The 23,731-nt window shown below is 43.2% G+C and overlaps 1 protein-coding gene across 1 annotated transcript; it reads left to right on the top strand.

Moving 5' to 3' along the window:
- Nucleotides 1-14,200: 14,200 nt before the first annotated feature.
- On the top strand, nucleotides 14,201-15,224 carry MC2R (melanocortin 2 receptor). Its single transcript, XM_063924974.1, has one exon. The coding sequence runs from the start codon at nucleotides 14,294-14,296 to the stop codon at nucleotides 15,197-15,199; it is 906 nt and encodes a 301-aa protein (XP_063781044.1). The 5' UTR covers nucleotides 14,201-14,293; the 3' UTR covers nucleotides 15,200-15,224.
- The last annotated feature ends 8,507 nt before the right edge of the window (nucleotides 15,225-23,731 follow it).

Raw genomic sequence — 23,731 nt, 5'->3', positions numbered from 1 at the left:
TTTATAACTGATACCTAGTACTGTACAGTATCTATATTCTTTGCAATGAGTATACATGAGGGACGCCGCAAATATGGGTGTGGTATGTTAGATATATTAGACTTAGGTCGACAGTTTCTAGGTTGACCACTATTGGTCTACAGTAAGTAGGTCGACATAGTTTCTAGGTCAACATGTACTAGGTCGCATAAAAAAAGGTCGACATGCATTTTTTTATTAATGTGGTGTAGTTTTCTTCGAAGAGTGTCCGGGGACCCCAATTAGTGCACTGTGTCCCCTCGCATGGCTCGCGTGCGCTTACCGTTCCCAATTGTAGTCCACATGGATCGTAAAGTATGAAATAGTAAAAAAAATGTTGTGCTTGGATTAGACTGTGGTTGTGTTGTGTAGTGTTCAAAGGGTCACTCTTTGTGATTAGGAATGCTTAACCTAATGACCGTCTTGCTACATTTTTTTTTGTAAGCTCCTTCCTCATCTAAACTATAGACTGAGAATGACTATTCTAGTTCTGAAATATGTGTCATTAATCTCAGTTTGCATGACAATCTCTAATTCGTTTTTTTTAATCTTTTGTAGTGTTTGGCTTTTGTGTAGTTTTGACATATATTGTTGGTATTTTAAGCAGAATTTTTTGGTATATGGGTATGTTGGGTCATTTTTCGATCATGTGTTTGTTTTTTGTTTGTACTGATGGGTGTCTTAGGGTTAGCAACAAGATAATTTTTGTTTAATGTGTGTTTATTTTGCTTGGTGTGTCTATCCTTGTAGTTCTTAACTACAATATCGCCAAGGATTTTGGATCATTTAGTGGCTACTGTGGTATCCTCAGTTTACTTTATTATATTTGTTGTTAGTGTTTCTAGATGCCCAAATCCAGTCTTATTTTTGAATGGACTTAACTGTGGTTGTGTGACTTATGGGATCCGGTCTGAAGATCGACAGTGTCTAGGTCGACAATGTTTAGGTCGACCACTATAGGTCGACAGTCACTAGGTCGACATGGATGTAAGGTCGACAGGGTTTCTAGGTCGACATGTGCTAGGTCGACAGGTCTAAAGGTCGACATGAGTTTTTCAAAAAAAAAATTATTTTTTTGGATTTTTTTCATACTTAACGATCCACGTGGACTACTATTGGAACGGTAAAGTGTGCCGAGAGAAGCGGTAGCGGAGCGAAGGCACCATGCACAAAGCATGGCGAGTGAAGCGAGCCATGCGAGGGGACGCGGTGCACTAATTTGGGATCCCGGTCACTTTACGAAGAAAACAACACAAAAAAAATCCTCATGTCGACCTTTAGACCTGTCGACCTAGCACATGTCGACCTAGAAACCCTGTCGACCTTCCATCCATGTCGACCTAGTGACTGTCGCCCTATAGTGGTCGACCTAAACATTGTCGACCTAGATACTGTCGATAAAACGAACCACACCCGTGACTTATGCAAGAATGTCCATGTCAAGTTTATACATCTCTACTTCATGTTTATGAATGATCAATTGAATCAGGTCAAAGGAACATTTTATAAGGATGATTTCCATTTTTCCCATGAATGAGTTATCTAATGTAACAGGAATCTCATAGACCGGAGTAAAATCCAAGATACGTTTATTTTCAAACACAAGCAGGTGCAGGATTCAGAGGTCAGTTACAGCAAAGCAAAGATCACAGAGTTGTCAAAATGCATACACAAGTTCTCCAGTGGACCCTAGGGACTCTGTTTTCCCTAACCTCTGGCTCCTGATATTAGTACTGTATGCCCATATGTGTATTGGTTATGCTACAGTATCTAGCTACAGCAGTATCGTGGACCTTAAAGGGTAAAGTACTGTGGGATGGAGAGAATTGGAATTTCTAGAGTATGTGGGTAGATCAGTGTCTGCAATCTCAATAGAGAGGTACTGCTCAGTTATGTACAATTATTAGAAGAACAAAATTGATTCTGTCATCACCAATTAATTTAGCCCATACATTTAATCATCCAAACTTAGAAAACCAGACAAATAATTGGAGTAATGACATTTACAGACAAGACATTTATTAATCCTCTGATATAACTAGCACACAAGTGAGATATTGAATGGATACACAACAATCTCACTCTACTGCCCTCATGATTTGTATTTAGATGGTTAATCAATTCTATAATTATGAAATCAATATTAGCTTATGACAAGCCTTAAAACTGCTTAGAACTATAGTCATCTACTGCCACTTTACTTTTGAGCAATCTTTTATACTGTACACATTAATATATCACATCAATTACTGTACAATTAATATATATGATAATTTTGACTGCAAGGCATATAGCTGTCATTTATTCTTTGCATTTCAAAATATTCATACAATCTGTAATCTCATGTCTGCACTAATTTAAAGGCAGGATACACAGCCATTTACAGCGCACACTCCCGATATAAATACAAGCTGGGCACAGTAAGAATACACACACTCCCCGAGGAAGAGTGTGGTATAGAAGATATACATTATTTAGGGCAACAGTCAATAGGCGGACATCAAATGGTACATGCATTAGGTCAACAGGTACAAAAGGTTCACAGGTTCATAAGGTCGACAGAGCAATGGTCGACACACAAATTGTTGACACAAGTTTTCTAAATGTTTCGGTCAAATCTTCAATGTTTGGTAATATATGACCACCATCAGTAAAAAAGTATCTTCGCTCGCCAAACTTTGGACAAGGTAGCTCACTCTGCTACAGGTTGCTATAGATTACTATTCCCAAGTGTAGGTCACATGGATAGTCAGTCAAGTTAATGTTGGGAAAACATGTCAGAAACCCCAAAAAGATATGTTTGTGGGTCAAACATTCTCAGTCACCCTTTTGATCCTGTTAACCTGAAGCACTGTTGACCTTTCATATGTTGACCTTTTGTACTTTTTGTACCTCTCGACCTAATGCAGGTTTACCATATAGTGTCAACCTATTGACTGTCCACTAAAACACTATCTTTCATCCGGTTACCTTGAGGAAGTCCTGCCATTGGATGATATGTGATGGAACCCATCAGCTTACTGAAATGCCAATGCCAATGCCTGTACACGTCTCCAACTAACTAACGAGCCAACTAACTTCCGGGACTAGCCCAGCACTCACAATCCTGCAGTAACCCCTGGATTTACAGCCTGGCATTGACAGGCAGACCAGTGGAAAAATGGAGGGGAGTTTACTCTCTCATTGTCAGACTGCTGCTATGCCACTGATTAAACAAGCTACCCCAGTTATATAACATCCCTCTAATAAAGAGAAGCCAAATTGGGGTGTCAGACAGCAATACAGACATTGGTGAGTGTCATGGACCTCAGTTAGTATATCCCTGATGGATGGTCAGAGCACCATAATTTGATAACCTTACACTGCCACTACCTTGGATTATTAAAGGAGTCACAGGTTCCCCAACACCATATAACACCTGTGCAGGTTAGGTGACCAGACTACCACACCATTGTGTTTCTGCAAGCTCTGCAATACAATTCCAACACAGTTAATTGGTTGCGCCATGCTTCTTGCAATTAAGAGTTTATAGCATAACCCTAGCGACCTAATCTCCTGCTCAAAGGACTGTGTTTTGGAGCAAATATGGAAAGACTAATAAAGAATACTTTATTTACAAAACAGTACAAAGCTTATGTAGAAATGATGTTACAAAGAAAAACAGTTACAAAGTTCATATATGGGTTGCAAAAGTAATAAGGAACTTAAAGCTAACCCAGAGAAAACTGTGATCGATCCCCCAGTGTCACGATCCGGGTATCTGGACGCCATTTCTTACCCATCAGATGCCTCCTAAGGCTGGCTCAGCGCTCCAGGACCGGATCCCATCTGTTATCCTGATGTGTACATTCCTGTATCCTCTCCTGTCACTCTGGGACGCTGTCACAGTAAACGCCATATTACACCTGGCATGGCGTCTCCCGCGGCCTCCGCCGCCGTCCCTGAACTTCTGCATGCAGAGTGTCTGAGTGGCGATTACGTCAGCCGCGGCCTCCGCTGTGTCCGCGTGGTTGGATGTGCATCTGTCAGCCTGGCGCCTCCTGTCTCCGGTGGCCGGCGTCGCCATTACTGTTTTCATTACCACATGGATTACAAACCAAACTTCCCTCCAAGTGTCTGCATGGGCGCAGCCATCTTGGATTCTGTCAGCTGATCATTTCCACCAATCTGTTCTCAGTATTGATAATCTGCATAATTGCCTAGCCAATCCCTTCCTTGCTGCAGGTATAAATACACTGTGCCTGAGCAAGGAAGGCGTCAGTGCTTTGGTTGTCAAACCTAGTTCCTGTTTGTCTCTCTCCTGTGATTGTCTTCCAGGTTCCAGCTCCTGTCTCAAGACTTCCACCATAGAGACCCGCACCAGCATTCCACCTGCGGTGTAGCCTGACTCTCCAATCCATTGTGGATTCATCTGTTTCCAGCTACAACATTACCTGCTTCCAGCTCAGCTTCCAGCAGAGTACAGCTTCCCTTAAAGGGCCGGTGTCCTTTCTACACTTTACCACTCTCCACCGGTATTATTATTTCTCCGCTCTCAAGTTCTACATTTCAGTTCATATTTCATCGCTCCCAAGTTCATTTATTATTTAACTGGTTCCAGCCAGTATCCACTCCGTGCTAACAACAGTCTGGTTCCAGCCAGTATCCACAGCAGCTGTTTTATCTTCAGCAACCCAGCTTTTCCTGGAACACCAGCTGGCACAATCCTGGGTTATCTCCATTGCTACAGTCGGGCCTGGTAAGGACTTTCCATCTAGAAGATCATAAGAACTATCTCACACTACCAGTGCCCTGTGGCTCCTGCCATCCTGTAGTACCCAGGAACTGTATTTATTCTTTGCTGACTTTTTACGTTTTCTTTTACTGCTGCTGTGTTGCGGAGTTGTCATAATAAACATTATTGACTTTTATCCAAGTTGTCGTGGTCACGCCTTCGGGCAGTTATTATTCATGTTACTTACATGTCCAGGGGTCTGATACAACCTCCCAGGTTCCGGTACATCTCAGCCCCTACAACTGAGGCTGCCTCCCGTCAGCTCAGGCCCTCAGTTGTGACAGTAAGCACTGACCTAATGAATCCAGCCGGAGACCAGGATCAAGCGGCCAGGCCGATACAAGAACTGGCAGCCCGACTAGAACATCAGGAGGCTGCACAGGGCCACATCATCCGCTGTCTCCAGGATCTCTCTACTCGGCTGGATGGGATTCAGACAACTCTCCGTGGATCAGGCGCGTCTGGTGCGTCAACCACAGTGACTCCAGCTATAACCCCACCCACCTTACCCATTTCTGCTCCACGTCTTCATCTTCCAACGCCAGCAAAATTTGACGGATCTCCAAGATTCTGCAGGGGATTTCTCAACCAGTGTGAGATTCAGTTTGAGCTACAACCTGGCAATTTTCCCAGTGACCGTACAAAAATTGCCTACATTATTTCTCTTCTCAGTGGCTCAGCCCTTGATTGGGCATCACCGTTATGGGAGAGGTCCGACACCCTGCTATCTTCCTACACTGCCTTCGTGTCAACATTCAGGCGCAACTTCGACGAGCCAGGCCGGGTAACCTCAGCTTCATCCGAGATTCTCCGTTTACGCCAGGGGTCACGTACTGTAGGACAATATCTGATACAGTTCCAGATCCTGGCATCCGAACTGGCATGGAACGACGAGGCCCTGTATGCTGCATTCTGGCATGGCTTATCTGAGCGTATTAAAGATGAGTTAGCTACCAGAGACTTACCTTCTAAGTTAGATGAGCTAATCTCACTCTGCACGAAAGTTGATTTACGTTTCAGAGAGAGAGCAACTGAGCGTGGAATATCATCTGCTCCAAAATCTTCTGCTCCTCCTCCTCGTCAACTGTTACCATCTAAAGATGAGCCCATGCAACTTGGCCGTTCCCGTTTAACTCCTGCTGAGCGCCGAAGACGTCTCTCCGAGTTTCTCTGTCTCTATTGTGCAGCTCCGTCTCACACCATTAATGCCTGTCCCAAACGTCCGGGAAACTCCAAATCCTAGTTTGCCAAGGAGAGGGCCGGCTAGGAGTAATGATCTCCTCTCCATCTCCTCAAGATTGTAATCTCCCAGTCTCGCTTCAAGTTGCTCAACGTTATCGGAACGTCATTGCCCTCCTTGATTCCGGAGCAGCTGGGAACTTTATTACCGAAGCCTATGTTAAACGGTGGTCCCTACCCACCGAGAGACTTCCTTCGTCCATTTCTTTAACTGCCGTGGATGGCAGCAAAATTTTTGATGCAGTTATTTCTTTAAGGACTCTACCAGTTCGTCTGAGAGTGGGAGTTCTTCATTCCGAACTTATTTCTTTTTTAGTGATTCCAAGAGCCACACATCCTGTGGTCCTGGGCCTTCCATGGCTCCGTCTTCACAATCCTACAATTGATTGGACGACTACGCAAATCCTGGCATGGGGTTCCTCCTGTGCTGAGACATGTTTGTTTAAAGTATTGCCTGTCTGTTCTTCCTCCCCCAGGTCGTCTGATGTTCCACCTCCTCCATATCAAGATTTCACGGATGTGTTCAGTAAAGCTTCTGCTGATATCCTTCCTCCTCATAGAGAATGGGACTGTCCGATTGATCTCGTTCCAGGGAAGGTTCCACCTCGAGGCCGAACTTATCCGTTGTCTCTGCCTGAGACGCATTCTATGGAGGAATATATTAAAGAGAACCTAGCAAAGGGGTTCATTCGACCTTCTTCTTCTCCAGCCGGCGCAGGCTTCTTTTTTGTAAAAAAGAAAGATGGTGGTCTGCGGCCGTGCATCGACTACAGAGGTTTGAACGACATTACCATCAAGAACCGTTATCCTTTACCCCTGATTACTGAGCTCTTTGACAGAGTTAGCGGAGCTACCATCTTTACAAAGCTGGACTTGCGAGGTGCATACAATCTCATCCGGATCCGTGAGGGTGACGAGTGGAAGACCGCCTTTAACACCCGTGACGGACATTATGAGTACCTCGTCATGCCCTTCGGATTGAGCAATGCTCCAGCTGTCTTCCAGCATTTTGTCAATGAGATCTTCAGAGACATTCTATACCGTCATGTCGTGGTCTATCTAGACGATATCCTCATTTTTGCCAACGATTTAGAGGAACATCGTTTTTGGGTTAAAGAGGTTCTGTCCCGTCTCCGTGTCAATCATCTCTATTGCAAATTAGAAAAATGCGTCTTTGAAGTCAAGTCCATTCCGTTTCTAGAGTACATTGTGTCCGGTTCCGGACTAGAGATGGATCCTGAGAAACTACAAGCAATCCAAAATTGGCTGGTACCCTTAACCCTCAAAGGGGTCCAGAGGTTCTTAGGGTTCGCCAACTATTACCGAAAGTTTATACGAGACTTTTCCACCATTGTGGCGCCTATTACTGCTTTCACTAAGAAGGGTGCTAACCCGTCCAAGTGGTCTGAAGAAGCCATGCAAGCATTTCATCTTTTAAAACAAAGGTTCATCTCTGCGCCTGTTCTGAAACAGCCTGACATCGACTCTCCTTTCATCTTAGAGGTGGATGCCTCCTCCGTTGGAGTAGGAGCGGTGTTATCTCAGAGGGCTAAAGATGGCCATTTACACCCTTGCAGTTTCTTCTCCCGGAAGTTCTCCCCAGCTGAGCGCAACTATGCCATTGGCGACCAGGAGTTGCTAGCCATCAAGCTCGCTCTAGAAGAGTGGAGGTATCTGTTGGAGGGAGCTTCTCATTCAATCACCATACTTACAGACCACAAGAACCTTTCATACCTGAAGGGCGCACAATGTCTCAACCCTCGTCAGGCCAGATGGGCACTTTTCTTTTCCAGGATCGACTTTAAACTCCAGTTCTGTCCGGGCTCTCAGAATCGCAAGGCCGATGCCCTTTCCCGCTCATGGGAGCAAGAAAATGAGTCAGAGTCTTCAGACAAGCATCCTATTATAAATCCGTTGGCATTCTCCACGGTAGGGATGGACTCTACGCCCCCATCAGGGAAAAGTTTTGTGAAGCCGATGCTAAGGAAGAAGCTCATGCATTGGGCCCATGCTTCCCGTTTTGCCGGACATACAGGTATCCAAAAAACCCTGGAGTTTATCTCTAGGTCCTATTGGTGGCCAACTCTGAAAAAGGACGTCTTGGAGTTTATTGCATCTTGCCCAAAGTGTGCCCAACATAAAGTATCCCGCCAGTCGCCCGCGGGGCAACTGGTTCCACTGTCCGTTCCCCGTCGACCATGGACCCACTTGTCGATGGATTTCATTACAGACTTACCCATGTGCAACAAGTTCAATACCATCTTGGTGGTAGTTGACCGGTTCACCAAGATTGCACACTTCATTCCTCTCACCGGTCTTCCGTCAGCTTCCAAGTTGGCTCAAGTATTCATACAAGAGATCTTCCGACTCCACGGTCTTCCTGAAGAAATTATCTCAGATCGAGGAGTTCAATTCACAGCCAAATTCTGGCGAAGTTTATGTCAAGTCCTCCAAGTCAAGCTAAAGTTTTCCACGGCTTACCATCCTCAGACCAATGGTCAAACCGAGAGGGTGAATCAGGACTTGGAGGCCTTCCTCCGCATCTATGTGTCCTCCTCTCAAGATGACTGGGTTCAATTACTTCCCTGGGCCGAGTTCTGTCATAACAACCAGTATCATTCTTCATCTGCTTCAACACCATTCTTCACTAACTTTGGATTCCACCCTAAAGTCCCTGAGTTCCAACCGCTTCCAGCAACTTCTGTTCCCGCAGTGGATATCACCTTGCATCAGTTTGCCAATATCTGGAAGAGCGTACGATCAGCTCTGCTCAAGGCATCGTTCAGGTACAAGAAGTTTGCGGATAAGAAGCGTCGAGCAGTTCCTGCTCTCAAGGTGGGTGATCGGGTATGGTTATCCACGAAGAATTTGTGGTTAAGAGTTCCCAGTATGAAGTTTGCACCTCACTATATCGGTCCTTTCAAGATTGAACAAGTCATCAATCCTGTTGCTTACAGACTCCAGTTGCCTCCCTTCTTAAAAATACCCAGGACATTCCATGTTTCCCTGTTGAAACCGCTGATCTTGAATCGGTTTCATTCCTCACTTCCTCCAACTCCGAAAGTCCAAACTCAACGAGGCGTTGAGTATGAAGTGGCCAAGATCCTGGACTCACGTCACCGTTACGGTCAACTACAATATCTTATTGACTGGAAGGGTTATGGTCCTGAGGAACGTTCATGGACCAATGCTTCTGATGTCCATGCTCCTGCCTTGGTCCGGAGATTCCATTCCAAGTTTCCTCAAAAGCCAAAGAAGTGTCCTGGGGCCACTCCTAAAGGGGGGGGGGGTGCTGTCACGATCCGGGTATCTGGACGCCATTTCTTACCCATCAGATGCCTCCTAAGGCTGGCTCAGCGCTCCAGGACCGGATCCCATCTGTTATCCTGATGTGTACATTCCTGTATCCTCTCCTGTCACTCTGGGACGCTGTCACAGTAAACGCCATATTACACCTGGCATGGCGTCTCCCGCGGCCTCCGCCGCCGTCCCTGAACTTCTGCATGCAGAGTGTCTGAGTGGCGATTACGTCAGCCGCGGCCTCCGCTGTGTCCGCGTGGTTGGATGTGCATCTGTCAGCCTGGCGCCTCCTGTCTACGGTGGCCGGCGTCGCCATTACTGTTTTCATTACCACATGGATTACAAACCAAACTTCCCTCCAAGTGTCTGCATGGGCGCAGCCATCTTGGATTCTGTCAGCTGATCATTTCCACCAATCTGTTCTCAGTATTGATAATCTGCATAATTGCCTAGCCAATCCCTTCCTTGCTGCAGGTATAAATACACTGTGCCTGAGCAAGGAAGGCGTCAGTGCTTTGGTTGTCAAACCTAGTTCCTGTTTGTCTCTCTCCTGTGATTGTCTTCCAGGTTCCAGCTCCTGTCTCAAGACTTCCACCATAGAGACCCGCACCAGCATTCCACCTGCGGTGTAGCCTGACTCTCCAATCCATTGTGGATTCATCTGTTTCCAGCTACAACATTACCTGCTTCCAGCTCAGCTTCCAGCAGAGTACAGCTTCCCTTAAAGGGCCGGTGTCCTTTCTACACTTTACCACTCTCCACCGGTATTATTATTTCTCCGCTCTCAAGTTCTACATTTCAGTTCATATTTCATCGCTCCCAAGTTCATTTATTATTTAACTGGTTCCAGCCAGTATCCACTCCGTGCTAACAACAGTCTGGTTCCAGCCAGTATCCACAGCAGCTGTTTTATCTTCAGCAACCCAGCTTTTCCTGTAACACCAGCTGGCACAATCCTGGGTTATCTCCATTGCTACAGTCGGGCCTGGTAAGGACTTTCCATCTAGAAGATCATAAGAACTATCTCACACTACCAGTGCCCTGTGGCTCCTGCCATCCTGTAGTACCCAGGAACTGTATTTATTCTTTGCTGACTTTTTACGTTTTCTTTTACTGCTGCTGTGTTGCGGAGTTGTCATAATAAACATTATTGACTTTTATCCAAGTTGTCGTGGTTACGCCTTCGGGCAGTTATTATTCATGTTACTTACATGTCCAGGGGTCTGATACAACCTCCCAGGTTCCGGTACATCTCAGCCCCTACAACTGAGGCTGCCTCCCGTCAGCTCAGGCCCTCAGTTGTGACACCCAGTGTGGAACCCTGTGCTATCTACTATCCACAGTATTTACGCTTTAACCATTGGGTGGGCCATTCGGGAAGTAGGTCCAGATGCTAATAGGAGGGATGAATTTGCAACTATGTTTGAATTACTGTACTGTATTGTGTCTCCACATAATTCAAACCCCTTTTAGCATAGAACTGTTCTATGATATTTAACAGAAATATTTCCCAGTTACAATTCTTAAAATTAAGATACATCTTTTCAAGAACAGACAGAGCTAGGTAACATCTACATGTCAAATTGTTTAGATTGGCACATTTCCTATTTGACATCCTTTCATTAAAAGACTTCCTGCTCTACATTCAATAAAGTTAATAAACTGCCTTCCTTTGCCCTCACAATTATAAATCCAGGTCAGATATATGACCTAGCTCCCTATTGACAAGTTTGGAGCAGATTTATAACTGATATTTAAAAGAAAACATAAATTGCCCATCCTAGTACTGTACAGTATCTATATTCTTTGCAATGAGTATACATGAGGGACGCCGCAAATATGGGTGTGGTATGTTAGATATATTAGACTTAGGTCGACAGTTTCTAGGTTGATCACTATTGGTCTACAGTAAGTAGGTCGACATAGTTTCTAGGTCAACATGTACTAGGTTGACATTAAAAAAGGTCGACATGCGTTTTTTTAAAAATGTGGTGTAGTTTTCTGCGTTGAGTGTCCGGGGACCCCAATTAGTGCAATGTTTCCCCTCGCATGGCTCGCGTGCGCTTACCGTTCACAATTGTAGTCCACATGGATCGTAAAGTATGAAATAGTAAAAAAAAAATTTAAAAAGTGAAAAACTCATGTCGACCTTTTGTCATGACCTAGAGTCCCTGTCAGCCTAAAACCAATGTTAACCTACTTACTGTTGACCAATAGTGGTCGACCTAGACATTGTCGACCTAAATCTTGTTGACCTGGAGACCGGATCCTGCAAATATGTATTACTCACCCTCAAGTTTTTATCTCTCACCACAGGTGTGCATACCACCATCCATCTTTAAAGGAATACATAGTTAATGGCGATCAAAACCATTTTGGAAAGACAATTTCTCAAAGACTGTCTTACTCCCGGTTCTGATACAAAAGATAGACATTATAAAGATAGAAAGTCATTAGGTCTACAGTAAAAGGTAGAAATGGTCAAAAGGTCCACGTGGTCAAAAGTTTAAAAGTCAAAAGGTCGACAGGGTCAATAGGTCGACAACCAAAAAGGTCAACATGGTCAAAAGGTCGACACACAAAAATAAAAGTTTGTGTATTTTGTGTTTTTAAACATTTTTCACTCTAATTTGTTGAAATGCGTCCCCTCGCGGGATCACTTTGCTCGCCATGCTTTGCTCATCACAAGGTTACTAAGGGTAATAGTTTGTGACATGGATAGTAAATGCAGCAAAAGTTGTAGTAAAAATTTTAAAATGTGTCAACCTTTTGACCCTGTTGACCTTTTGACCCTGTTGACCTTTTTTATTGTCGGCCTTTTGACACTATCGACCTTTTGACCCCAATTGACTGGAGACCTTTTTAGTGTAGATCTATAGACCGGATACCCTTACTCCCCATGGTAAGAAAGTGATTGGAAACTTCCATGTCTCCATAGTTGTTGTTACAACACCATACTTTATACAGATTCTTATAACAGTTTATATTGCTAAATAAACAGTACATTTTATTCATTTATAAATTTACATTTGTATTATTCACTTCTATGCACATACCCAGGGTATTTGGGCTTAGCGCACCCCTTCTCTTCTAATAAATGTGACTGTGATTGCAGGAATCCAGTTGGATGGTGTAGTCATGTGGGCAAATCCAAGATAGTGGTGACCATGCTCCGCAACCCCAGGAACTGCCAAACAGGAACTTCCAGGAGGGAAATGCCAGTGTCAGACTGGGGTTAGTTTGTGTCTTCGAGGATGACGCTTGGGATTCAGTGGTAGAAGCTTTATCCAAAAATCTGGGCTGATGTATGTAGGTTTTGCGCATGAGGTAATACAGTTACTGAATAGTGAGTTAGGTGGGTACTGTAATTAGAACTCGCTATAGACTAGGTGAACAAGGATAAGCACATATGTCAAACTGGAACCAATGATTTTGGATTACATCAGACAGAACTTGGAGACACTTGAGCCCGACTGGATCCAGTGAACCGGTCTGGAACCAGTGAAGTTAGAGACATAACTTAGTGACTCTTGAGCCAGACTGGATCCGGAGAACAGGACTGGAGATGGTGAACTTGGAGACAGAACTTGGACAGGAACAGTATACACTGAGAACTGACTCTAGTGCTAACCTATGGAATCACTGAATGGCAGATCTTGGGCAACATCTGTATTGCTCAGTGACCAGATGCATTGCAGCTGGGATCTGGAGCTATCCATAGACATGGTTGGAAACCTGTAATACTCCAGTCTCAGTATTAAGCTAACAGGGCTCAGTGACTTGCACTAGTGTGCAGGTATAATAGCAGAGTTCAGGAAACCTTCTACAAACACTAGAGTGTCAGCACCTGTAGTGGAGCTGCAGATTGCAAGAGCTGAAGCACAGAAAAGGTACTGCAGCTTATGTCTGGAGTTAGCTGAGATCTGTAGTTCCATAACTCAGGTAACTTAGCACAGGAATGTGGAGCCTAGAAACGCAGCTAGGAACAGTGATATTGTTCATGGCACCTGCACAGTGTCAGATCAATCCTTTTATCCCCCTTGCTGTGCGTGGATTGAAGAAGCGAGTCAGCTGACTGGAACGGTGCTTGTGGTTGGAGGAATCAAGATCAGCTAACCACAGGCAACATGGCAGCACTCAGTGACGGAAGTTGGTGGGAAGGATCACCAGGGAAGTTAGGCCACACTACAGGCAGTAGCCCCCTCTGCAGGAATGATTTTGGTACAGCAAATGGGATTTCTGGAGGGGCGCACACCAGTGAGCAGTTAAGGGCTGATGTATTAAACTCCAGGTCCTGACAGCTTGTTGCCTGTATACCGTTTTCCTATCTTAAAAGCACAGTATACTAGCCACTTTATTATAGCTATGATTGTATGCAGTGCTGCTCCAGTCTACTGTATTCCTAGACCCATTAACCATTGAGAGTCATTAACCTTGCAAGAGTGTATTATGGGACCAAAGTATACTGTACACTATTTTAATTACAGCATATTTACTGTATGTACTCCAAAAATTAAGACTAGCAAATGCACCTGATCCTATTTACCTATTACTGTACTATTCTTTCCTTCTTAAACAGCATTGTGTTTCATCCAGTCTGCGTTGTCTGATTATAAAACCATTTCTGTTTTTTACAGTGTACTAAATAGCAAGGAAAAGCAGCATGGATAAATACTACTATGAGTGATTAGCCCTTGATTATGCCTTTCACCTGCCTCATGCTCTGTCTATAGATAAAAAATGTACAACTTACTGTGATGCTATTACACTGTATGTTATTATGTACTGGAAGTAGAAAAGGTACATATATTACTTACATACACTTACTGTACTTCCTACTTATACTTTTTTGCATTGTTTTGCAGTACAAAATCACTGTTTTATGAAAAATACATTCATGTAATACAAGACTATTGGAAGCTAACAAATTAAGACAATACGAAGATAGAGACATCCACAGAAATGATGAAACAAAGTGTTAATTACTCCAATATAACATCTGTGTCTTCAAATCTTACAACGTGCTTAACTATCAATATCCCAGAAGAAATATTCTTTGCTATTTCAGCTGTCGGCATTTTGGAGAATGTTTTCGTCCTTTCTGCAGTGATCAAGAACAAGAAGCTGCATTTGCCTATGTACTATTTTATTTGCAGCTTAGCAGTTTCTGATATCCTTGCAAGTGTGTACAAAATTCTAGAGAACATCATGATGATTTTGATCCGACTTGGTCATCTTCAAAAACAGGGTCTATATGAGAAAAAGATAGACGATGTTATGGATTGGTTCTTTGTATTGTCTCTACTTGGATCGATATTTAGCCTGTCTGCTATCGCCGCGGATAGGTACATTACCATCTTCTATGCCCTGCGTTATCATAACATCATGACCCTCAGAAGAGCTTGGATTATTTTGGCTGCAATCTGGATATGTTGCGGTGGTTGTGGAATAGGTATCGTTATCTGTTTTCATGATACCATAACAATTTTGTGTTTTACTGTTATGTTTCTTTTGTTATTAGTGTTTATAGTTTGCCTTTACATCCATATGTTCCTTCTGGCTCAATCACATGCCAAAAAAATAGCTTCACTCTCTGGTCAATGGAATTCTGTGCAGCAAAGGACAAATATGAAAGGAGCTATTACACTGACCATTTTATTGGGTGTTTTTATATGCTGCTGGTCTCCATTTATTCTTCATCTACTTTTATATTCATTCTGTCCACAGAATCCTTATTGTTCTTGTTATATGTCAACTTTTTACATAAATTGCACACTTATTTTGTGCAATTCAGTCATTGACCCATTAATTTATGCATTGCGGAGCCCGGAATTGCGCAGTACCTTTAAAAAAATGCTTTGTTGCTAGTGCTTAATAATGAACAATAATAAACCCCAGGAAGATAGTTAAATGACTGTACATGGGATGATACAAGAAAGAAGTAGCCAAATGAAGCAAAAGCCTAAATAAAGTAATGCTGGTATCACAGGCAACATAAATAGAGTCAGACACGAACATTCATGATGTACAGATGTAGCCATGCTCATCTAGCATACAGCTTGCCATACTTGCGGCAAGAAAGGGGCTGCAAGTGTGCCCATGACCAGGACGTGTGTGTGCGCCTGAGTACACGCGCCCATAGGAATACATGAGCGCTGTAACTTGGGACATGTTTGTATATCAAGGTGCAAACATGCCTAGGCGCAGCACGTGTGCTCGTGCGGCCATGCCACAGGCTGGATGAGTGTGGTTACATCTGTCATTTCTTAATGTTTTTTTTTTTACTCAATTCAATCTGAGTAAGAAAAATAAAATGAGTGGGCGCTAGTATATTGGCTATGAGACAACTATAATAAAATACTTATCATTGACTGCGGCTTCACAAATTGAGGTGCTGAGCCTCAAAAAAATCATAAAAATAGTAAAGAACACAGAGAAGTGCTGTCGTTGACAGTATTAATAAAAATGTATTAAAAAATATTTATCACAATATAGTGAATAAAACCAAGTATCCTGTGGTTTGAAATATAACTAATATCATGCACCAAACATTATTAGCCTAGATTAAAATAGTAGCAAATAAAAGGCATATTCAAGACCTCCCCTGAAACAATGTAGCCACCTGTGCTTCAGATGGAAATATAGCACTTGTGATTAGAGAAAGCTCCTTATATTAAGCTCCACACATGGGCTAATTAAACATATGAGCTCATTAGATGTTTTGGAAATTTGAGAGTCCATCCATAGTGTGAATATGGTAAGCTGTTCACATTTATATTGTCCACTATGTTACAATCAGCTTAGCAACTTTATGCTCCCAGTATTGTTAACCAATATTTATGAGGCTTTTCTCAGGCAGCTTAATAAGCACTGTTCCATGTACAGCACAATGACAATTAAGCTTATAACGCTATTTAGACAGTTTAGTGCAGTGCTTACCCCAGCCTCTGCTGCAATAAAATGGATCGGTGTCTCCTTACTGTTAGTGGGCGCCGGCTGCCCTCACCGCTAACAGCGGCGCTGAGGAGGCTGACAGGAGCAGTGGATGACAGTGGACGGGACTCTCAAGATGGCGATCAAAGAAGCAAAGATCCAAACCATTGACAGCTCACTCGCGGGAATCACTGAGCGGTCAATGGTTTGAATCTTTGCTTCTTTGATCGCCATCTTGAGAGTCCCGTCCACTGTCATCCACTGCTCCTGTCAGCCGCCTTTGCACCGCTGTTAGCGGTGAGGGCAGCCGGCGCCCACTAACAGTAAGGAGACAGCTTAATATAAGGAGCTTTCTCTAATCACAAGTGCTATATTTCCATCTGAAGCACAGGTGGCTCCATTGTTTCAGGGGAGGTCTTGAATATGCCTTTTATTTGCTACTATTTTAATCTAAGCTATTAATGTTTGGTGCATGATATTAGTTATATTTCAAACCACAGGATACTTGGTTTTATTCACTATATTGTGATAAATATTTTTTAATACATTTTTATTAATACTGTCAATGACAGCACTTCTCTGTGGGGGTAATTCCAAGTTGATCGCAGCAGGAATTTAGTTAGCAATTGGGCAAAACCATGTGCACTGCAGGGGAGGCAGATTTAACATTTGCAGAGAGAATTAGATTTGGGTGGGCTATTTTGTTTCTGTGCAGGGTAAATACTGGCTGCTTTATTTTTACACTGCAAATTAGATTGCAGATTGAACACACTCCACCCAAATCTAACTCTCTCTGCACATGTTAAATCTGCCTCCCCTGCAGTGCACATGGTTTTGCCCAGTTGCTAACTAAATTCCTGCTGCGATCAACTTGGAATTACCCCCTGTGTTCTTTACAATCTGAGTAAGGTGTAATGTGTAAAACTGTGCACAACCCCACTCAATGCTTTTTCTAAGGGAAAAGATCACGACTTTGACGCGTTATTCCTCAACAACCTGACTACTTAGCAAATGTCTGTGACCTTATTGCACAGACTGATGTGAATGGCTGCGGAATATGTGTGTGCTATATAAATAACTGGTAATAAATAAATAATAACAAATCTACATAACACACCCCACTGAATGACACCTGAACCATCATGCTGGCATTTCAGAGTAGTTGCTCTAACAGTGTATGATTAAATGTCACATTACGTTGTGAGATTATAATACTTTTGTTTGATGTTTCAATGCTTTTTCTATAATACACTGGATGCTTATGAAATAAAAAATATCAAACTACAGTAAATCTGTTATCAAATACATTTCTTTCCAATGGATCCACCAAAATAATTTGCAGTATTATTCGGTATACTCGAGATTTACTAAAGTCTCTCTAAATAGAAATAAATGGGAGCAACACAGTGCAAAATCAGCTACTGTATACTGTATTCACACTGCATAAGTGCACCCAAATTTCTTTCAGAGTGCACAGGATGATCTAATTTGCAGAGGTCCAGCAGTTTGCACAGGTACAAGGAAGGAGTTGGGTAGACTTAAGTCATTACTCCTGAAGTTTGGAGTAGATACAATAATATGCCTAATTTTATGAATTAGTGAAGAAATGCAATTGCAATGCAATATTGCAATGAGCAAAAGGAGCATGTGCGTCCACTTCATGGCTATTGTGAACCAGCCGAAAGCTGATGATCTTGAGGTCTTACCCTATCATTTAAGGTTACATTTTGCATCTCCATATTGTTTTGTTATGCAGAGATTTACATTTCTGTTTCAAAGAGTTCAACACACACATACACATAGGGGGAAATTTACTAAGGTGGGAGTTTTTTTTAGAACTGGTGATGTTGCCCATAGCAGCCAATCAGATTATATCTATTTTCTTTTAGTAGTAGCTAGATAAATGTTAAGTAAAATCTGATTGGTTGCTATGGGCAACATAACTAGTTCTACAAAAACTCACAACTTAGTAAATTTACCCCACAGTTGGCAAATGTAATAAAGACAGTGCCTTTGTCTCCTCACTCTTATGGTTAATGCAAGCCATAAAAAGGGAGAATTTAGGAGACAAAGTTGGTAATTCCAAGTTGATTGCAGCAGGAATTTTGTTAGCAGTTGGGCAAAACCATGTGCACTGCAGGGGAGGCAGATTTAACATGTGCAGAGAGAGTTAGATTTGGGTGTGGTGTGTTCAATCTGCAATCTAATTTGCAGTGTAAAAATAAAGCAGCCAGTATTTACCCTGCACAGAAACAAAATAATCCACCCAAATCTAACTCTTTCTGCACATGTTATATCTGCCTCCCCTGCAGTGCCCATGGTTTTGCCCAACTGCTAACAAAATTCCTGCTGCGATCAACTTGGAATTACCCCCATAGTGTAAAGAAAGTGGTTGGACTTTGAACAATACTTTGTGAGTTACTGTATCAAGTTTTGCACCGCTGCAGGCACCTACAGAATTTAAAAATGACGTAAATACAGATGTGTCCTCATTAGAGATGAGCCGGTTCGGTTCTCAGAGTACCGAACCCTACCGGACTTTGCCTTCTGAGTTCGGTTCCGAGCCGGGCTCGGGTTTTCCCGCCTGACTCGGAAACCCGAACGCAGCAAAACGTCATCATCCCGCTGTCGGATTCTCGCAGGATTTGGAATCCATATAAGGAGCCGCGCGTCGCCGCCATTTTCACTCCAGTCTCGGAGAGTGTATTGAGAGGACGTGTCTTCAGTGTTCAGTGTCTCTGTGGGGGCGAGAGAGTGGGGTGGCGAGTCTTGCGCTGTTTTGTGCTGCTCAGTCCAGTCCAGTGCAGTCAGTGTATTATGCTGCATCAGTCCAGCCAGTCACAGTGTTGGTGTCCTCTCTTGCCAGTGTAGCTGTATAAAGTAGTGCTGTGTTGTGCTGTCCAGTCCAGTGTAGTCAGTGTATTGTGCTGCATCAGTCCAGCCAGTCACAGTGTTGGTGTTCTCTGCTGCCATATATCCAGTGTAGCTGTATAAAGTGGTGCTGTGTTGTGCTGTCCAGTCCAGTGTAGTCAGTGTATTGTGCTGCATCAGTCCAGCCAGTCACAGGGTTGGTGTTCTCTGCTGCCATATATCCAGTGTAGCTGTATAAAGTGTTGTTGTGCTGTGCTGCATCAGACCAGTGGTAGTGTCCTGTTCATCAGTCACTCCAGTAATGATATACGCTGCTGCTATATGTCCACTGCTGCCGTATAATAATAATAACAACAACCACAAGTCCCTTACAGTGTTGTTGTGTTGTGCTGCATCAGACCAGTGGTAGTGTCCTGTCCATCAGTCATTCCAGTCATTCCTGTGCCACATATTGTCTTATATAACACTCTATATGCTTCAGAGGATGGAGGAGCAGCAAAAGGCCATTCAAGCCTATACATCCACCTACGATATAGGAAAAAGGAGGGGTAATGCACCTGACTCAAGCGCAGTGGAGAATGATTTCCGTCTTGTGCAAGGTTCTCCAACCTTTCAAACTTGCCACACGTGAAGTCAGTTCAGACACTGCCAGCTTGAGTCAGGTCATTCCCCTCATCAGGCTTTTGCAGAAGCAGCTGGATGAATTGAAGGAAAAGCTAAGACAGAGCGCTTCCGCAAAGTATGTGGGACTTGTGGATGGAGCCCTTCATTCGCTTTGCCAGGATTCAAGGGTGGTCAATCTGTTGAAATCAGAGCACTACATTTTGGCCACCGTGCTCGATCCTAGGTTTAAAGCTTATGTTGTATCTCTCTTTCCAGCAGACACAAGAGTGCGGAGGTGCAAAGACCTGCTGGTTAGTAAATTGTCAACTCAAGCGGAATGTGACCTGTCAACAGCTCCTCCTTCAATTTCTCCCGCCACTGGGGCTGCAAGGAAAAGGATAAGATTTCCTAGCCCACCCGCTGGCAGTGATGCAGGGCAGTCAGGAGCAAAAGCTGACATCTGGTCCAGTCTGATGGACCTGCCAACAATTACTGATATGTCTACTGTCCCTGCATATGATTCTGTCACCATTGAAAGAATAGTGGAGGATTATATGAGTGACAGCATCCAAGTAGGCATGTCAGACAGTCCGTATGTTTACTGGCAGGAAAAAGAGGCAATTCGGAGGCCCTTGCACAAACTGGCTTTATTTTACCTAAGTTGCGCCCCCCCCCCCCCCCCCTCTTCAGTGTGTACTCCGACAGAGTGTTTAGTGCAGCCGGCAACCTTGTCAGCAATCGGCGTAGGCGGTTACTTCCACAAAATGTGGAGAAGATGATGTTCATCAATATGAATGATAAATTCCTCCGGGAAGACCTTTACCAACAAATGCCTCCAGAAAGTACACAGGGACCTGAGATGGTGGATTCCAGTGGGGACGAATTAATACTCTGTGAGGAGGATGTACACAGTGAAAGTGGTGAGGAATCAGAGGATGAGGATGAGGTGGACATTTTGCCTCTGTAGATTCAGTTTGTCCAAGGAGAGTTTGATTGCTTCTTTTTTTGTGGGGGCCCAAACAAACCAGTTATTTTAGCCACAGTCGTGTGGCAGACCCTGTCTCTGAAATGATGGGTTTGTTAAAGTGTGCATGTCCTATTTATACAACATAGGGGTGGGTGGGAGGGCCCAAGGACAATTCCATCTTGCACCTCTTTTTCTTTTTTGCATCATGTGCTGTTTGGGGACTAGTTTTTTTTGCCATCCTGTCTGTATCTTCAGTGCCACTCCTAGATGGGCCAGGTGTTTGTGCTGCACACTTATGTCACTTAGCTTGGCCATCCAGCTACCTTATTGCACCTCTATTTCTTCTTTGCATCATGTGCTGTTAGGGGACTAGTATTTTTTGTGCCATCCTGTCTGTAACTGCAGTGCCACTCCTAGATGGGCCAGGTGTTTGTGCGGCACACTTGTGTCGCTCAGCTTGGCAATCCAGCTACCTCATTGCACCTTTTTTTCTTCTTTGCATCATGTGCTGTTTGGGGACTAGTTTTTGAATAGTGCCATCTTGTCTGCAACTGCAGTGCAACTCCTAGATGGGCCAGTTGTTTGTGCTGCACACTTGTGTCACGTAGCTTAGTCATACAGCCACCTCGGTGCAACTTTTAGGACTAAAAACAATATTGTGAGGTGTTCAGTGTTCAGAATAGACTGGAAATGAGTGGAAATGAATTTTATTGAGGTTAATAATACCGTAGGAGCAAAATTACCCCCAAATTCTGTGATTTTAGCTGTTTTTATGCTTTTTAAAAAATTATCCAGATCCAAAACCAAAATCAAAACACGAAATGGTGGTTTTGGCAAAACCAAGCCAAAGCCAAAACACGAAAGTGGAATTAGAACCAAAACACAAAACATGAAAAGTGCCCTCCGCACATCTCTAGTCCTCATAAATCTAGCCTCAATACACCATGCATCGGGAGAGCTAGTATACTATCTCTGTGCTGCATTATTGTGAGCAGTATATAGTAGGACAGTGCAGCATTTTGGTGACCAGCAGTATACATATAGCACAGTATAGTAGGCCATTGCTGTATCTTTCAGCTCTGTGTCAATTATACTATCTCTGTGCTGCATTATTGTGAGCAGTATATAGTAGGACAGTGCAGCATTTTGGTGAACAACAGTATACATATAGTACAGTACAGTAGGCCATTGCTGTATCTTGCAGCTCTGTGTCACTTCTAGTATCCTGATCAGTGCTCAATATCTGCTGCATTGTTGTGACCTGCATGTATACTGTACTGTGCGACGTGTGTTATACACCTGGTGATTTTATACATCCTGTAATCTGTACTGAGCGATGTGTGAGATACACCTGGGGATTATACGCCCTGTATATGGTAATGTGCAATGTTTGTGATACATGTTGTGATTATACACCCTGTATACTGTACTGAGCGATGTGTGAGATACACCTTGGGATTATACACCCTATATACTGTACTGTGTGATGTGTGAGATACACCTGGGGATTATACACCCTATATACTGTACTGTGCGATGTGTGTGATACACCTGGTAATTAATTATACACCCAGTATACTGTACTGTGCGACGTGTGTTATACACCTGGTGATTATACATCCTGTAATCTGTACTGTGTGATGTGTGAGATACACCTGGGGATTATACACCCTATATACTGTACTGAGCGATGTGTGAGATACACCTGGGGATTATACACGCTATATTATTATTATTATCCTTTATTTATATGGCGCCACAAGGGTTCCGCAGCACCCAATTACAGAGTACATAAATAATCAAACAGGAAAACAGCAACTTACAGTTGATGACAGTATAGGACAAGTACAGGGTAAATAAACATAGTTACATCAGCAGATGACACTGGAATAAGTATCAGGTGGCAGAAGACTGCTGGATGTGGTACAGTTGAACATTATTAAAGTAAGACAAAGTATAAGCACATGAGGGAAGAGGGCCCTGCTCGTGAGAGCTTACAATCTAAAGGGGAGGGGTAGACAGACATGGGTGACACAGATGGGGTACATAGAGAACGTGGAACAGAGGGTTAGGATGAGATTTGGCTGGGTTTGGTGAAGAAGTGGACCCCCAGAAGGCACAAGTCAATACTTAACATTGCAACATTTTACTGGGCTGTGCAGGAGAAAATTAAAAATAGGGGAAAAAAAAAAAGAATTGATAACTTCTACCGCTTTCAAAAAGGTCAATGGAAGCTGAAATAATGGACAACTACCTCATGGTAGCCAGATACAGTATACCAAACAGTATTTAGCAGAGTTAGGAATGAGTGCTTATGAAATACAGTAACATTTTGTCATAATATTTCAGAAAGTGCATGGCTGGTCTCTTGCACTCTTTTTGCTCTAATACACCACCGGCTTTAGGATTTATATTCAAAAACATTATGTCTCCATAATCCCAAAAATGTCAGTCTTCTTGGAAAGTGGTTTGTTCCTTTGTAAGGGAAAGAGAACAAACGTTCTCAAACAACGGTTTCTCAATTTAATTTTCCTCTGGCAAGGGATTGTGGATTCGCAGGAATATCTGAGCATTTCTGTAGTCAGAAAGCAGCGACTTTCTACAAATGTTTACATTAGATTACGTTTGGCAAAAAAACAAAAAAGTACAGAATCCCATTTAGGATGTCTTCACCAAATCGTAGACATAAATATGGAAATCGTCATCAAACTTAATGAAGTACACAGATGGTTTAGCTTCAACTTTATGAATAACCATGCCAGTCCTTTTTGAGCCATCTTCTTTGGCATATTCCACTTACTTGCCCACCAGGCTATCCACAACCTCCCCTGGTTCTCTTTCAGCTGGAGGGGAATCATTTGGGTCTGGCATGATCTGAAGATCTCCATCTTTATAGTCATCTAAAAGTTGATACATATATAAGACTGGGTCCTTTTCATAGGTTATATAATAATACAACCATGTGTTTATAACAGGTGCTCGTGCTAATACCATCCCTCGCCACTCATCCTTGGAACCATCCTCTG

Source organism: Pseudophryne corroboree, chromosome 5, assembly GCF_028390025.1.
Source record: "Pseudophryne corroboree isolate aPseCor3 chromosome 5, aPseCor3.hap2, whole genome shotgun sequence".
In the NCBI taxonomy this organism is placed as follows: domain Eukaryota; kingdom Metazoa; phylum Chordata; class Amphibia; order Anura; family Myobatrachidae; genus Pseudophryne; species Pseudophryne corroboree.
The sequence above is the reverse complement of the archived record's forward strand: the minus strand, read 5'-3'. Positions and strand labels throughout refer to the sequence as shown.